This window comes from Thalassophryne amazonica, chromosome 8, assembly GCF_902500255.1.
Source record: "Thalassophryne amazonica chromosome 8, fThaAma1.1, whole genome shotgun sequence".
NCBI lineage: Eukaryota > Metazoa > Chordata > Actinopteri > Batrachoidiformes > Batrachoididae > Thalassophryne > Thalassophryne amazonica.
In genome coordinates this window covers 78667429-78684490 of record NC_047110.1, presented here as the reverse complement: position 1 = coordinate 78684490, position 17062 = coordinate 78667429, and the positions used below count along the sequence as shown (strand labels likewise).

General features: G+C 45.7%; 1 protein-coding gene across 1 annotated transcript; it reads left to right on the top strand.

Moving 5' to 3' along the window:
* The first annotated feature begins 396 nt into the window (after positions 1-396).
* Positions 397-14644, top strand: sspn (sarcospan (Kras oncogene-associated gene)). The gene is made up of 3 exons (XM_034176801.1): positions 397-779; positions 11310-11396; positions 13618-14644. The coding sequence occupies exons 1-3, from the start codon at positions 555-557 to the stop codon at positions 13972-13974; spliced, it is 669 nt and encodes a 222-aa protein (XP_034032692.1). The 5' UTR covers positions 397-554; the 3' UTR covers positions 13975-14644.
* Positions 14645-17062: the final 2418 nt, after the last annotated feature.

The window sequence follows — 17062 nt, the reverse complement described above, 5'->3', positions numbered from 1 at the left end:
TTTTCTGCAGAATCACAAGGATTTGTTTATTTTTAACAGAAATGTAAATAAAATAAAATAAAATAAAATAAACATCCCCTTCTGTGTGTGCTTCACATGTGCTGTGATCACATCCTGTAAGTCATGTGACTGGCTGTGGTTTGTGGAACAGTACTGACGAGGTGATGATCCAATCAGTCTGATTCTAAAGTCTGGCTGTTGATTAACAGTAGTCTGGCCCCAGACTTTTCACTTTCTGCAGATGATTTGATTTCGCTGCCGTATGTTGGAATCCCCCTTTGTGCTTCAGCCTTCCTTCCCTTCACAGCTCACTCTAAATGTGGCACTGGGAATCCAGTCCAAATGTTTTCCATATTAGTTCAGACACTCCTGTTTCCAAATAGCAGCCGAGCTGAGCTTATGGTGAGAGGAGGCCTCAGCAGGGAGGGGAGGAAAAGGGGAGAGACGGCAGGCCAGCTCGTCTGCAACCAAACAGGACACCAGGCGGAAGCGGCGAGAAAAGGGGGAAGAGTGAACTTGCGGGCCAAAGAGTAGTTTGGAGACAGGAAAAGAAAATGGGACGAAAGAGTTCGTCGGATAAGGAGAAGAAAGGCACGAAGAAGAGCAGCGAAGGCCAAACGTCGGAGGACGGTCAGAAGTGCAGAGTGTGTCGTTTCCCTCTGCTCGTGGCCTTGTTTCAGCTGCTGTTGGGGGCGGCCATCACAGTCGTGGCCTTCCTCACGCTGGCACTCAGCCCCTCGCTCCTGGCCAGGGAGACGCCGCACTGGGCGGGGATCATTGTAAGCTGTGCCCTTACTGTACATGCCATTCACATCTTTGCATGCAAGCTGACCTACCTCCATCAGTTTGTGCTACTTTTGCATGGACCCTCAGCTGCGTTTCCTCGACACTCACTGCATGTCAGCATCGGCCCGGTTGTCTGAGTTCGGAGGCGGACAGACAGTGCAGGCGCAGGAAATCAGTGTTATTGATATGTTCTCATAAATCTCCATCTGTTACCTTCATCTGACTGCACTCACCAAAATCCCCCAACCACCTCAGTCACAGGAGCCTGCACGCACCTTCTGTTGTTTTTGTTGCACACCCAACAAATCCTGAATATCTGTTAAGATGAGATGAGCCAGCCAATCACAGCGTGACATTTAAACACACAGGAAGCATCTAAAGAAATCCTTAATATTTGCATATGTGATGTGTATGCATAGTTACTTTGGTCCATCCCAACAATTTGCCTTATCAACACACAAGATGCAAGATAAATTTAAAATAGTTGATCAAAAAACATTAACTTGGGGCAGCACAGTGCCACAAGCGATTAGTATGTTTGCTTCCAGTTCAAAGGGATCTACAAGGTCTGTCACCTGTGTCCATGTGTTCTCTATTGCTATCTGGTGTTGCACCAGGAAGGGGCATCTAGGATAAAATTTGTGCCAAATCAACATGGAGAAAGAACCATATTGGATCCGCTGTGGCAACAAAATGCAAACAAAAATAAAAAAATGGGAACAACCAAAAGAAAATCAATCCATCCATCAAAAACATGAACTTGAAAGGTACACAAGGGCAGTACTCACCTTAACCTGCATCACAAAGCCCAACATCCAACTTGTTAGAGGTCTTACTGAGGTGATCTTGTGCAACAAGTTGCACCATGATATAAGTCTTTGTCAAGGTATCACATACACAAATGTTCGTTTTTTATGTTACAGCCTTATTCCAAAATGGATGAAATTCATTGTTTTCCTCAAAATTATACACACAATACCTCATAATTGCAATGTAAAAAGTTTGGGTTTTTTTGTTCGATTGGTTTTTTGGGGGGCAGCACAGTGGTTTAGTGGTTAGCACTGTTGCCTCACAGCAAGAAGGTCATGGGTTTGATTCCCACCTGTGGCCTTTCTGTATGGAGTTTGTGTGTTCTCCCCGTGTTTGCGTGGGTTCTCTCCAGGTGCTCCGGCTTCCTCCCACATCTAAAGACATGCAGGTTAGATGGATTGGAGACTTTACATTGTCCGTAGGTGTGCGTGCGGGTGTGAATGTGGTTGTTTGTCTGTATGTGGCCCTGCGACAGACTCCTGTCCTGGGTGTACCCTACCTTGCGCTCTTTGACTGCTGGGATAGGCTCCAGCCCCCTGCGACCCTTAATTGGACTAAGCGGTTGAAGATGAGTGTGTTTTATTGTTTTGTTTTTAGATTTTTGCAAATTGATAAACTAAAAAAACTAAGAAATCACACGTACATAAGTATTCACAGCCTTTACCACGAAGCTCAAATTGAGCTCAGGTGCATCGTGTTTCCACTGATCATCCTTGAGACGTTTCTACAGCTTAATTGGAGTCCACCTGGGGTAAATTTAATTGATCGGACATGATTTGTAAAGACACACATCTGTCTACATATAAGGTTTCACAGCTGACATGTCAGAGCACAAACCAAGCATGAAGTCAAAGGAATTGTCTGTAGACCTCCAAGACGGGATCATCTCAAGGGACAAATCTGGGGAAGGGTACAGAAACATTTCTGTTGCTTTTGAAGGTCCCAGTGAGCAATCCTGCTCAGGCATGCTGCTCTCATTAGACCGACATCTCCGCTATTTTGGAATTGTGGGATAGCTCGCACCTACAGGTTGAGCTCGCTGGACTACTTTCCCCACACTGCTCAGCATGCCACTCTCGTTGGAGCAACAACATACAAAATGTGTCTTTTCCAAGCTAGATCTCATTCAGTGCAGCTTCAAGTTAACACGCAAGTCTTTCATCGCCCACTGTAAATGATAATCAAACCATTCCAATCATATTTTTCTGAACTCTTCCACAACATACTCCATTGTGTCAATGTTTACAGTGTGCTTGAGAAATAACAGGTGAAGTTGCTCATAAACTTTAAGTTTCTTAAATATTTATTATGACCACTCTTAAAACTTCAGTTATCTTTACAATTTTATTACTGGTAAATTATAGAATTAATTTAGATGAGATATGGGAACTACTTTTTGCGCATCAAGCACGTCGGCCGCGGACGTGTACTAACACAGAATACCCAGAAATTGAACAGTTGTTCGGCCATAACGAGAGCGTCCACTTTTAGCTTGCCGTAAGCTAAGCCAGTGGCACACGTGAGAGTGTGCCCAGTAAGCACAGTGGCCTCCATCATCCATAAATGGAAGAAGTTCGGATCAACCAAGACTCTTCAAAGAGCTGGACACCTAAACTGAGCGATCAGGGAGAAGGGCCTTAGTCAGGGAGGTGACCAAGAACCCGATGGTCACTCTGTCAGAGCTGTAGCATTCCTCTGTGGAGAGAGGAGAACCCTCCAGAAGGAAAACCATCTCTGCAGCAGTCCACCAATCAAGCCTGTATTCACCCTATTGAGATATGCTATAATTGTTATGTGCCGACGCGGGTTGAGGAGCGGACCTGCGTCTGACTGAACCCAGCGCTAAATAACCAGAAAGCGGTTCCAGAAAAAACAAAACAATTTTATTTTCCTCCTTTTGTGCAATACTCTGTGTACAAACATAAAAGTGCGTTTATCTGGTGGAGTGAAGGACAGCGCGCTCTCCAGCGCCCAAAGGGATCGAAGCCCGGCGCTTCTGGACTCACGTTCACCGCCAAACACCCCCAGGTGGACACGACAAGCCGATTCTGTGAAGGATAGAAAGGTGAGGTAAGTCAGCAGCTACAACTAATATCCTTCAAAGGCACACACTATCAGCAACACATTCAGGTCTGAATTTAAGCTTTATGCACGTGAGCATCATCCACAGGTGCTGCGAGTCATTAGGCCTGCACGTGGACATCCTCCACAAGTGCAGCCAATAATGTTGATGAGGGTGAAGGATTCTTCTGCCAGCACCGTCTCCACAGACAAAAACCAGTTTGCATACCACCTGGAGAGCAAAGAAAAGAAAACAACACAAAAACATCCAGCCAAACCCCCCAACACACAACAGTACCCCCCCCCCCCCCCCCCCCCCATCAACGGGAAGCCTCCCGGCGACCGAACAGACCAGGCCCGAGAACAGCACCTCCCTCCGGGGTCCACGACAGCAAGCAGACGGCGTAACGCTCCCAAGGTCCACAGCAGACAGCAGGACAGGGCACCACGGCTGGAAGGCCGGCTGGCATCAACAAAAACCCAAAAAAGTCCCATATACAACCCAACATACAAGAAAAACACAAAACCCACCCAAAACCTCCCCAGGGGACCGTCCCATCCAACCCCGGGAAGAAAAGAAAAACTCCCAAATGCAAAAACCCTACACAGCCCCAACAACACAATACAAACACAAATTCACAAAGAAAAATAACAAACAACCCCCCCCAGAACGATATGCAGAGCCCAACCCCCCCCCCCAGAAGACCTTTACCGCCAGTTCCAGGAGAGACAACCAAAACCGGAATCCTACAGAGGTCCCCAGGTTTACATGGAGGAGCAGCGCCCCCCAGAGGACCGTACCATCAACCCCAGGAGGCCCCACCCCACAACCCAGGAACCCCAGACCCGGCCACACTTGGTTAGTCGGCCCCACAATCAATTCCCTCCCAGAGGACCGTCCCATCAACCCTGGAGGTGGAACCTGGAAGGAAGCATAAAAACACAAAAATCCAACCCCCGGCGGACTTCATTAAAACACCCCGGGGGCAAATAAAACAACTGGAAAACCCTGTTACCTCCCCCAGCACCCCGAAAGACCCTAGATCACTCCCAGAGCCAGTCGTTAGCTCTATTTTGGCGAACGGCACAAAATTACTAAGCTGGGGAAGGAAACAGGAAAAACTAACCCGGTCCCAACCCCGAAGCGCAGTGGAAAACCGGAAATACGTCCGGTGCCCCTACCCGACCATACCACCAGCCTATCGGGAGGGGCGGAACTACCGAAATGGCGAACGGCAACAGATCGGCCCACCCCTCCGACTGAGGTATGTTCCCGCTGCACCACACCCCGGCAACACCAATGACGAATGGTCAAAGGCCCACCGAGGCTGGAGTGGAACCGGGCCCTAACCAAACCCAAAAAAACGCCCCTGACAACCCCCCCCCCCTAGGTGCAGAGGTCTTCTGAGAAACACTCAGCGTGACCAACCTGCACCACCCCACAACCCACAAGACGAACGGTCCTAGGGCAAGTGAGGTTGGGGTTAGGGAAGCAGGGAAATAAAAAACAACAAAACAAAACGACCCAATCCCAAACAGAAAATACCTAAGTTCAAATGATAAAAACCAACGATTGGCTGAGTCCAGCCGAGCTTCGAACCGCCAGTCATTCACTCCACCAGAACCGCCTCTAAACACCCAAACAATTTATAACCCCTTACAAAAAAAACAAAAACAGCCCAAATAACTAATTATGTTTTTTATTTTTATTTTTTGTGTCCATTATTGTGCCTGTCCAAGAACACCTGGAGATATCCTTAAGGATCCTAACAATGGAGAGTCATTACTCCACAACGCAGTGACCCAAGCTAAGGCGTCACCTCGGAGCAAATTTGTCACATATGAGACACGGCTACCATCAGAAGAGAAGGAAGCCGAATCTCTGGGTGACGGAGTTATCTGCACCGGTATCGATAGTGCTGCAGCCGGAGGAGCAGAAAGCAGAACGGCGTGCGCTGCAAGCTCCGTAATGCAGGCATCTATTTGTTTAATTAGGTTTGGGAGATACTGTAATTGCTCCCATATTTTCTCCAAGTATTCTTGAACTCTTTCGGCAAATGGAACCACTTCTGCCGCTGGGTCCATTTTAGAATGGCCGGGAACTACTGTTATGTGCCGACGCGGGTTGAGGAGCGGACCTGCGTCTGACTGAACCCAGCACTAAATAACCAGAAAGCGGTTCCAAAAACAAAACATTTATTTCCCTTTCGTGCAATAATTGTGTACAACATAAAAGTGCGTTTGTCTGGCGGAGTGAAGGACGGCGCGCTCTCCAGCGCCCAAAGGGATTGAAGCCCGGCGCTTCTGGACTCACGTTCACCACCAAACACCCCCCAGGTGGACACGACAAACTGACTCTGTGAAGGATAGAAGAGGTGAGGTAAGTCAACAGCTACAACTAATATCCTTCAAAGGCACACACTATCAGCAACACATTCAGGTCTGAATTTAAGCTTTATGTAAATGAACAGCTTCTCACAACAGGTGGAGGATCATCAGTCCGCACACCACGGCCGTGAGAAGCGAGCTGCACAATTCTCATCAATGTTCAAATATACTGCGTAACAAAATACCAAATTACTGTTAACACTTATTCAGACAATCAATCACCTCTGATGTGTGCTGACAGCATGTGTCCCTCACCCGTCCTCCTTCACAGGCACGATGTGTCAAACCCAGGCGCGGTCCTCAGCGTCTCACAAACGAACGTCACAAGGTCGAGTTCCCGGCAATTCTGCTTGAATCACTCATGGCTTAAATGCAGAACGCCATCTCATTATCTGCTTCAGCTGAAAGTCTTTAAGTTTGCACGTGAGCATCATCCACAGGTGCTGCAAATCATGCTGATGAGGGTGAAGGACTCTTCTGCCAGCACCTTCTCCACAGACAAAAACCAGTTTGCATACCACCTGGAGAGCAAAGAAAAGAAAACAACACAAAAACATCCAGCCAAACCCCCCAACACACAACATATACTGCGTAACAAAATACCAAATTACTATTAACACTTATTCAGACAATCAATCACCTCTGATGTGTGCTGACAGCATGTGTCCCTCACCCGTCCTCCTTCACAGGCACAATGTGTCAAACCCAGGCGCGGTCCTCAGCGTCTCACAAACGAACGTCACAAGGTCGAGTTCCCGGCAATTCTGCTTGACTCACTCATGGCTTAAATGCAGAACGCCATCTAATTATCTGCTTCAGCTGAAAGTCCTTAAGTCTGCACGTGAGCATCATCCACAGGTGCTGCGAGTCATTAGGCCTGCACGTGGACATCCTCCACAAGTGCAGCCAATAATGTTGATGAGGGTGAAGGATTCTTCTGCCAGCACCGTCTCCACAGACAAAAACCAGTTTGCATACCACCTGGAGAGCAAAGAAAAGAAAACAAAAACATCCAGCCAAACCCCCCAACACACAACAGATATTATTGTGTTTGGTTTATGTAAACATGTGAGAATCTTAGGTTGTTTCTCCTTTATTTTCAAATTCAAATTGCCGTGAGGTGCATTCAATTCCTGTTTATGTTATTCTGGGGGAAAGTGAAGTTTGCTCTTTAACGCCCTGCTTATTGTCCTTTACAACATTTGTGCTGTTTGTTCCAGAGTAATATATATATATATATATATATATAAGATGTCTGAAATCTGAAATCTGGTTTGTGTTTATGAAGTTTCCACACAGGTTGAAGACAACAGACACAGAATATTTTTAGCAAGTGTTCAGGGGTCTCATGCAGTCTCTTATAAATATCATGAAAGGCATAAAAATTTACATTTTGGTAGTATAATGTTCATTTTCAATTGTCGTCATGTGGTTTTTCCATATTATTTTGACTGCTGCGTCTCTCTGGCATGCAAGGGATTATTGTTGTGTGTTGGGGGGGTTTGGCTGGGCATTTTGGGTGTTCTTTTCTTTTCTTTGCTCTCCAGGTGGTATGCAAACTGATTTATTGTCTGTGGAGGTGCTGGCAGAAGAGTCCTTCACCCTCATCAACGTGATATGCAGCACCTGTGGATGATGCTCACGTGCAACCTTAAAAGACTTTCAGCTGAAGCAGATAATTAGATGGCATTCTGCATTTAAGCCATGTGTGATCCAAGCAGAATTGCCAGGAACTCGACCTTGTGACGTTCGTTTGTGAGACGCTGAGGACCGCGCCTGGGTTTGACACATCATGCCTGTGAAGGAGGACGGGTGAGGGACACATGCTGTCAGCACACATCAGAGGTGATTGATTGTCTGAATAAGTGTTAATAGTAATTTGGTGTTTTGTTACGCAGTATATTTGAACATTGATGAGAATTGTGCAGCTCGCTTCTCACAGCCGTGGCGTGCGGACTGATGATCCTCCACCTGTTGTGAGAAGCTGCTCATTTACATAAAGCTTAAATTCAGACCTGAATATGTTGCTGATAGTGTGTGCCTTTGAAGGATATTAGTTGTAGCTGTTGACTTACCTCACCTCTTCTATCCTTCACAGAGTCAGTTTGTCGTGTCCACCTGGGGGGAGTTTGGCGGTGAACTTGAGTCCAGAAGGGCCGGGCTTCGATCCCTTTGGGTGCTGGAGAGCGCGCCGTCCTTCACTCCGCCAGACAAACGCACTTTTATGTTGTACACAATTATTGCACGAAAGGGAAATAAATGTTTTGTTTTTGGAACCGCTTTCTGGTTATTTAGTGCTGGGTTCAGTCAGACGCAGGTCCGCTCCTCAACCCGCGTCGGCACATAACAAACATCTATTTCAAAATGTTGTTGACATCTCACAGTGCGGTGACCTCTCTGAGCTTTTGCGGGATTTGAAACCTCAGTAGGGCAAATGGGAGAGTGGTCAGACGGAAGCCACTCCTTAAAAGTTAAAGGCACATGGCAGCCCTCCTGGAGCCCACCTGAAGGACTTTCAGACCATGACAAACAAAATTCTCTGCTCTGATGAGATCAGGCATCATGTTTGGTGAAACCAGGTGCCATCCCTACAGTGAAGCATGGTGGTGGTAGCATCATGCTGTGGGGATATTTTTCCAGCAGCAGGAACTGGGAGACTAGTCAGGATTGAGTGAAAGATGAATGCAGCAATGTACAGAGACATCCTGGATGAAAACCTGCTCCAGAGCGCTTTTGACCTCAGACTGGGGTGACGGTTCATCTTTCAGCTGGACAATGGCGCTAAGCACACATCCAAGATATCAAAGGAGTGGCTTCAGGACAACTCTGTGAATGTCCTCGAGTGGCCCAGCCAAAGTCCAGAACTGAATCTGACTGAACATCTCTGGAGATTTCTGAAAATGTCACGCCCCATCAAACCTGATGGAGCTTGAGAGGTGCTGCAAAGAGGAATGGGCAAACTGCCCAAAGATAGGTGCACCAAGCTTGTGGCATCATATTCAAGAAGACTTGAGGCTGTAATTGCTGCCAAAGTTGTATCAACAAAGTATTGAGCAAAGAGTGTGAATATGTATGGATGATTTCTTAGTTTTTGCATTTTTAATAAATTTGCAAAAATTAACAAAAATGTTTTTCATGTTATCCTTATGTGGGGTACTGTGAGTAGAATTTTGAGGGGGAAAAATGAATTTACTCATTTTGGAATAAGGCTGTAACATAACAAAATGTGGACAAAAATGTAGCGCTGTGACTACTTTCCAGATGCCCTGTACCTCTAAGGCGGTATGGGGCCCTTCCATGTGGATGAAGTCGGTGAATGCTCAGTGCCACCGACTGGCTGGAGGACAGCCTGTTGTCTCCAGTGCCAGAACATCGACCCCAAGGGGTGCCGAGGTGCTTGGGGCTGGTGCCCGCTCACACCCAGGTGGTTAGATCCAGGTGGAGTATTGTCTTACTCTCTCTGTGGGGCTTCAGTGCTGTGTCTACAGTTGGGATAGAGGGTCTGTGTCCTGTATTACATGCTCACAGGGCTGCTTCACTCCTGCCTGGAGGGAAGTTTGATGCACCCTCTTGTTCCTGTGGTCCCTGCGATTGCTTCTGTCCTTTTGGTAGTGCGGGATATTTATCATATTGCTATGCATATACACTCCCATTGGAGCGGGGGTACTCTGTGCCCTGTGCTGTTGCTGCAACTGTTGGCTTTGATGTGGAAGCTTCAACCCGTGGGGTGTGGTCATGATTATGAATGGTGCTTGCTCATGCCCTAGCGGGCAGTATCAAAGTGGGCGATCCAGGGTGGGTGGTTTCAGGTGGGGCAATGGCATGCTCTCTCTCTAGGCTTGCGGGGCTGCTTCACTCCTGCCAGGGCAGTGATTGTATGTGCCCTCTCACTGGATGACTGGCTTGTGGTCCCTGCGGTCATTTCTCACCTTCTGATAGTGCAGGATATTGATCCTATTGCTGCCCTGTGGTGTTGGCACGGCTTCTGGTCCCCATGTGGTCCTAGGGCTGCATGTGCAAGTCCTCAAGTCATTCACAACTCACATTATCACATACCTCATTATATCTCTCCTCATAGACTCAGAACTTTCCCACACACATTCATGTAAGTCACATTCAGTCAGTATTCAGTTAGGGGAGGTGATAGTCTAGTGGTTAAGGCGTTGGGCTTGAGACCAGAGGATCATCTGTTCAAATCCCCGCCTCACCCGAAAATCACTAAGGGCCCTTGGGCAAGGTCCTTAATCCCCTAGTTGCTCCTGGTGTGTAGTGAGCGCCTTGTATGGCAGCACCCTCACATCGGGGTGAATGTGAGGCATTATTTGTAAAGCGCTTTGAGCGTCTGATGCAGATGGAAAAGCGCTATATAAATGCAGTCCATTTACCATTTTATACCCCACAACTCATGTAAAATTCTGCAAATTTCTACAATTGCTGTGGTTGATTATCCACTGTGTATGTAAACTTACATCCACAACTCTAAAAAAAATGTCCTGTGTTTACAACTTGCTTAAGATGAATTTTAATGTATTTTTGAATATTCCCTTTAAAAATCAAGCAAACAACCAACAAGCATCCAGTAACCTCTTTGGTGGGGCAAAAATTGTGATCCATTGTCTTTGTGCAATACAGTCTGTGAGAGAACACAACAAAAAGCTTTTCTTTACAGCCACAGTGGAGTGTCTGAAAAATATCTAGTTGTTTGTGTTTGGGCCCTCCTCATTCCTGTGACTTTATCACAGATGCTACAGTTTTAGTTCTGAAAAACATCTCTGGCCATGAAGATCCCGAGTTTGATCCTCACGAGATTCAGCCAGCTGAAAATCACCGAGGTCATCAGCAAGTTTGCACGGACTCCTGAGTACTTAAGAACCTGAGAAAAACAGTTAAATAAGATGCTGCACGTTAGTCACAAGACCCCGACTGCAATGAGACAAAGCGTGTGTGTGTGTGTGTGTGTGTGTGTGTGTGTGTGTGTGTGTGTGTGTGTGTGTGTGTGTGTGTGCGCGAGAGAGAGAGTGGAGAAACAGAATAATGTAATCAGATGACAACTTACCACTGAATCATGCAATATTAAGAAAACATGGGGACAAAGACTGAACAAAACAAGTAAACATACACATTGTACACCACAACTATCTCAATAACAAGGTACATTATTAATATTATATCGCTGGTGCATCATGGCATAATGCAGATATTTTCAAATGTGACATGAGTGAATTTAGTCAAACTGAAACAGATTTTGTGTTGTTTTGTTGCAGTTGTGTTTGATTGCCATGGTGGGTTTCTTCCTGTACTGTGTCACCTACCTGCCTGATGAGACCACGTTGGTGCAGTTCATTGGAAAGGCGAGTCTGCAGACATGTGGACACAATCAGCTTGTGACTGACAGTTTGTCATGTCCTGAAAGAGTGCCTCGGAAAAAGAGAACAGAAGGCTGGAAAAGAACAGGACAGTGTTTTTTTTTAAAGACAGAAAACAGCTCATTTATTAAATGTCAATGACAGAAGATGAGCATAAAGAGTTCTGAGGTGGAGGAGTGTGTTGATATTTCAGCTAAAAGCAATAGGAATTAAAATCAGCCCACCGCATGTTTGCTGCTCTTAAGCAGGTCTTTGGTGAAGTTTTGAGCCTTATTTTATTGCATTCTGAAGTGCTGCTCATTTACAAACTGATGTTGTAGAAATAGACACGATGAAAAAGTCTAATCCAAAAGAGTGTGAACTGTTCTTGAAGGAGCTTCTAACGTTAGCTTGCTGTAAATTTTAAGATGATCACCATAAAATGTAGTGAAATGTTCAAACATGTCCAGAGGAAGAGCTAAAGATGTGGCAAGATGGAGAGTGTTTTTCAACATTTCAACCAATATATCAAACGACACCAAACGCATGCTAAACTTTTCTGGGAACCTCCATGTTTACGCAACAACATATTCAAATTTCAGCACTTTAGGTCTGTTTTTCAGGGTTTCACAACCATAATAATAATAATAAAATAAAAAACTCAGGCCAAAGGTACATTTACACAGTAAAAGTTAGCTGTTAGCGGTAGCTTCAGCTAAATCTTTTAGCTGTTTATCGAATTAGCATTATCACTGCTAATTATCAAAGCTAACATCTGGGTTAGCTGTGCCCACCACTGAACGTCTTTATTATTCTCTGATATTTAAAAGCCTTTCTGTTGTGTGTTGGGGGGTTTGGCTGGATATTTTGGTGTTGTTTTCTTTTCTTTGCTCTCCAGGTGGTATGCAAACTGGGTTTTTGTCTGTGGAGAAGGTGCTGGCAGAAGAGTCCTTCACCCTCATCAGCATTATTGGCTGCCCTTGTGGAGGATGTTCACGTGCAAACTTAAAGACTTTCAGCTGAAGCAGATAATGAGATGGCGTTCTGCATTTAAGCCATGAGTGATTCGAGCAGAATTGCCGGGAACACGACCTTGTAACGTTCGTTTGTGAGACGCTGAGGACCGCGCCTGGGTTTGACACATCGTGCCTGTGAAGGAGGACGGGTGAGGGACACATGCTGTCAGCACACATCAGAGGTGATTGATTGTCTGAATAAGTGTTAACAGTAATTTGGTATTTTGTTACGCAGTATATTTGAACATTGATGAGAATTGTGCAGCTTGCTTCTCACTGCCGTGGCGTACAGAATGATGATCCTCCACCTGTTGTGAGAAGCTGCTCATTTACATAAAGCTTAAATTCAGACCTGAATGTGTTGCTGATAGTGTGTGCCTTTGAAGGATATTTGTTGTAGCTGTTGACTTACCTCACCTTTTCCATCCTTCACAGAGTCAGTTTGTCGTATCCACCTGGGGGGTGTTCGCCGGTGAGTCTGGGTCCAGAAGCGTCGGGCTTCGATCCATTTGGGCGCTGGAGAGCGCGCCGTCCTTCACCTTGCCAGACAACCGCACATTTATGTTGTACACAAATTATTGCACAGAATGGAAATAAATTTGTTTTGTTTTTTGGAACCGCTTTCTGGTTATTTAGCGCTGGGTTCAGTCAGACGCTGGTCCGCTCCTCAACTCGCGTCTGCACATAACACTTTCATTACTTTGCACATAAGTTTCATTACTCCACGTAAGTGTGCATGTCTCTGCTAGCTTTGGCAAAAAAAAATGTCATTTCAAATCAAGCATCAGTCATTGCTTGTTTTAATCTCTGCATATGAGAGCAGATCCAGCAGTGAATGTGAGCTGCAGTTACGTAAGGGAAGGATTAGCACGGAGCCCGACACTTATTGTGTAATTGTATTAAACATACACAGCCTGTATCACGTGTGTGTGTTTTTAGAAACAGTGTGTTGTCCGTCATTGTCACACCTGAAGTGTGAAGCAGCTGTACCCACGAGGAGATCTTACATGTTCAGTAAGTGTACCCTATAGCATTATGGGTAATCTCTTTGACTTGAACTTGCCAAAGATACAGAGTCAGCATGACTGCTCCCAAGAGAACAATAAAACAGCAGACAAGTTTCCTCAGTGTTGAAAGAAAATGAGAAACCCTTAATGAGAAATGCTTGCAAAGTCAGAGGTCAGGGATTTAATGTTTTTGTCCCTCCACAGCTCCTGTACTTTGTCCTGTGTGCAGTTGGCTTGGTCATCTCAGTGCTGGTGATGGCGTTCGCCGGACACCATCACTCACAGGCCAGCAGCTTCAGCTGTGAGCAGGACGGACTGGACTGTAAGTGCACGCTGGAGCCGGACGACCCCGTAGCTCGCACCTTCACCTACCAGGAAGTGGGCTGTGAGGACGTCACAGGGACACTCACGCTCTACTACCTGATTCAGATCATACTCAACCTGGCTCAAGCCCTGGTCTGCGCTGTCGGGGCCTTCATCATGTGGAAGGACCGCTACCAGATGTTCTTCGCCGGCCTGCAGATCGGCTCACCTTCAACACAGCAGTGGCAGCGGGTGTGATGTAACCACAGTGCTGATTGGTTGACATGGATGGCGGTAGACTGACAGTGTGGTTATGGTTTGCGCATTTTGCAAATCTGAACTATTTCTGAATGGGACCTGGACCATATTGGAATTGTGCTATTGTGCAAGACTCCCAGAAAAATGCAAGGTTGTGATCCAGGAAGCCAAGTATTTTTCTAATTTGTAAAACAAGATCCTTATTCTAATGTTAACCCTAAACCATTTCAGATAAAATAATTAGCAAAGTTGCTTGGCAGCTGAGACAGGCCTTGGTCTGACACTGCAAGCACTTCCAGAATTGGTGGTCATATCTGGGAGTTAAAAAACAAACAAACAAACAAAAATTCCAGTTTGCAAAATGCGCGGAGACAGGAAGAAAAGACAGGAACATTTCTGTATGTGTCTCATTGTGTTTTTTTGGATCTCGACTTGTAACTAGTTTAGTATTCGTACTGTAATGGCTTTTTGCACACTTTTTGTATCCTGTATAAGTATGTTTGTAAAATTTGTATTTTCCAGTTTTATGGACATAATCTGAGGAGATGAAGAGAAAAACAACTGGTTTATATTTGGAAAATGAAATGAATAATTTTTGTTCCAAAATGATCATCTTTATCCTGCACGCTGGCATACAAGCAGGGTATTGTAATCAATCGTGTGTGTGTGTGTGTGTGTGTGTGTGTGTAATAAAAAAAATACAAAAAACTTTTTTTTTTACAAAATAAATAAAGGCTGAGTGGATTTTTCACCCAGTTTGCTGGGTGTAGTACTTAGATTTGTATCTCCAGATTGGGCAACTATCAAACAATACATCCACCCCCCCACCCCCACACACACATGCAAAAAGTTTACCACAATATCCCCACTAGTAAAACTGCTACAGATTTCACCAAAATCTCATATTAATCAGTAAAATATTTATGATCAATTGGTGTAAGTCACTTTATTCTATGATTAAGTCACAAAGAAGTCTTAATATGAAGTCATATAGTTAAAAAAGAAAGAAAATAAACACCTGACTTGGCTGTGTAGTCCCTCAAAGCTCACTACATGTATTCCTAATTCATAATATAAACATGTCTCAGTGTGCACATCTTGCAGGTTATGCATCAGCACTCTGATTTAATAATTTAAAAAAAATAATATTATCCCCCACTGGCAGGAAGGCCATATATTGATCATTCGTCGTTCTGTAGATCTTGTATCTCTGCCAATATGCAACAGGCCCTTCATCCATAAAAGTTACTGCTTAAATTTTCTTGTCATATGAGATAATTAGGTCAAAATTATGACTTATTATTATGACTCGGTAGTAAGTCAGACTCGTTTCTGGTGGAGGTTGGCCTCCACCAGGTCTGCACCTTGTCACCAATCCTGTTTGTGATATTCATGGACAGGATATTGAGGTGTAGTTGGGGGGGAGGAGGGTTCCCGGTTTGGTGGGCTCAGGGTCTCATCACTGCTTTTTGCAGATGATGTGGTCCTGTTGGCTTCATCGGCCTGTGACCTCTAACACTTACTGGATCTATTCGCAGCCAAGTGTGAAGCGGCTGGGATGAGGATCAGCACCTCTAAATCTGAGGCCATGGTTCTCAGCAGGAAACCAATGGATTGTCTACTCTGCATAGGGAATGTGGCCCCAAGTGAAGGAGTTCAAGTACCTCGGGGTCTTGTCCATGAGTGAGGGGACAATGAAGCCTGAGATTGGCTGGAGAATCAGTGCAGCAGGTGCGGTGTTGCATTCACTCTACCGTATTGTTTTGACAAAAAGGGAGCTGAGCCAAAAGACAAAACTCTCGATCACTAGATTGCGGTGTCAAGCAGCCGAAATGGGCTTCCTTAGGAAGGTGGCTGGTGTCTCCCTTAGAGATAGGGTGAGACGTTCGGTCATCTGTGGGGAGCTTGGAGTAGAGCTGCTGCTCCTTCGCATTGAAAGGATCCAGCTGAGGTGGTTCAGGCATCTGGTAAGGATGCCTCCTGGGCGCCTCTCTAGGGAGGTGTCCCAGGCACATCCATCTGGGAGGAGACCCCGGGGAATACCCAGGACTAGGTGGAGAGATTATATCACCACGCTGGCCTGGGAATGCCTCAGGGTCCCCCAGTCAGAGGTGATCAATGTGGCCCAGGAAAGGGAAGTCTGGGGTCACCTGCTAGAGCTGTAGCCCCCGTGACCCGATCCTGGATAAGCGGTTGAACATGAGTGAGAGTGAGTGAAGTTTTCGCATATCTCATATGACCAGAGAGTGTGTGCCAACTACAGGGGCATTACACTACTCAGCCTCCCCGGTAAAGTCTACTCCACGGTGAAGGAAAGGAGGGTTCAGCTGATAGTTGAACCTCAGATTGAAGAGGAACAATGCGGGTTCTGACCTGGCTGTAGAACAACTGACCAGCTCTTTATTCTCACAAGGATCCTGGAGAGGGCCTGGGAGTATGCCCATCCTGTCTACATGTGTTTTGTGGACTTGGAGAAGGCGTATGATCGGGTACCCCAGGAGACACTGTGGGAGGTGCTGCGGGAGTATGGCGTTAGGGGGCCCCTTCTCAGGGCCAACCAATCTCTGTACTCAAGTGAGAGCTATGTTTGGGCCCTTGCCTCCCTCGGGAGGTGTTTCAGGCACATTCAGCTGAGAGCAGACCCCGGGGAAGACCCAGGACTAGGTGGAGAGATTATATCTCCACACAGGCCTGGAAACGCCTCGGTATCCTCCAGTCAGAGGTGGTTAATGTGGACCGGGAAAGGGAAGTTTGGGGTCCCCTGCTAGACCTGTTGCCCTTGCGACCTGAACCCGAATAAGCGGTTGAACATGTATGTATACATACTATGTACATATCTCATGGTCATAAATATGAAAGCTGAAATTTTAACTAAGTATCTCATATATATAACTTACAAAACTAAAGTTTTTACATATCTCATACTCACAAATATGAAAGTTGAAATTTTAACTTAGTATCTCATATATCTGACTTACAAAACTAAAGTTTTTACATATCTCATACTCACAAATATGAAAGTTGAAAGTGTGACTTAGTCTCTATACTATAATAGTCAAGTGGCCTCTGTGTGCATATATGCATGCGT

Excerpts from the sequence above, each read along its gene's own strand:
- sspn (XM_034176801.1), top strand. The coding sequence starts at position 555 with ATGGGACGAAAGAGTTCGTCGGATAAGGAGAAGAAAGGCACGAAGAAG. Across the intron at positions 780-11,309 it reads CGCACTGGGCGGGGATCATT|TTGTGTTTGATTGCCATGGT; the intron begins GTAAGCTGTGCC and ends GTTTTGTTGCAG. Across the intron at positions 11,397-13,617 it reads TGGTGCAGTTCATTGGAAAG|CTCCTGTACTTTGTCCTGTG; the intron begins GCGAGTCTGCAG and ends GTCCCTCCACAG.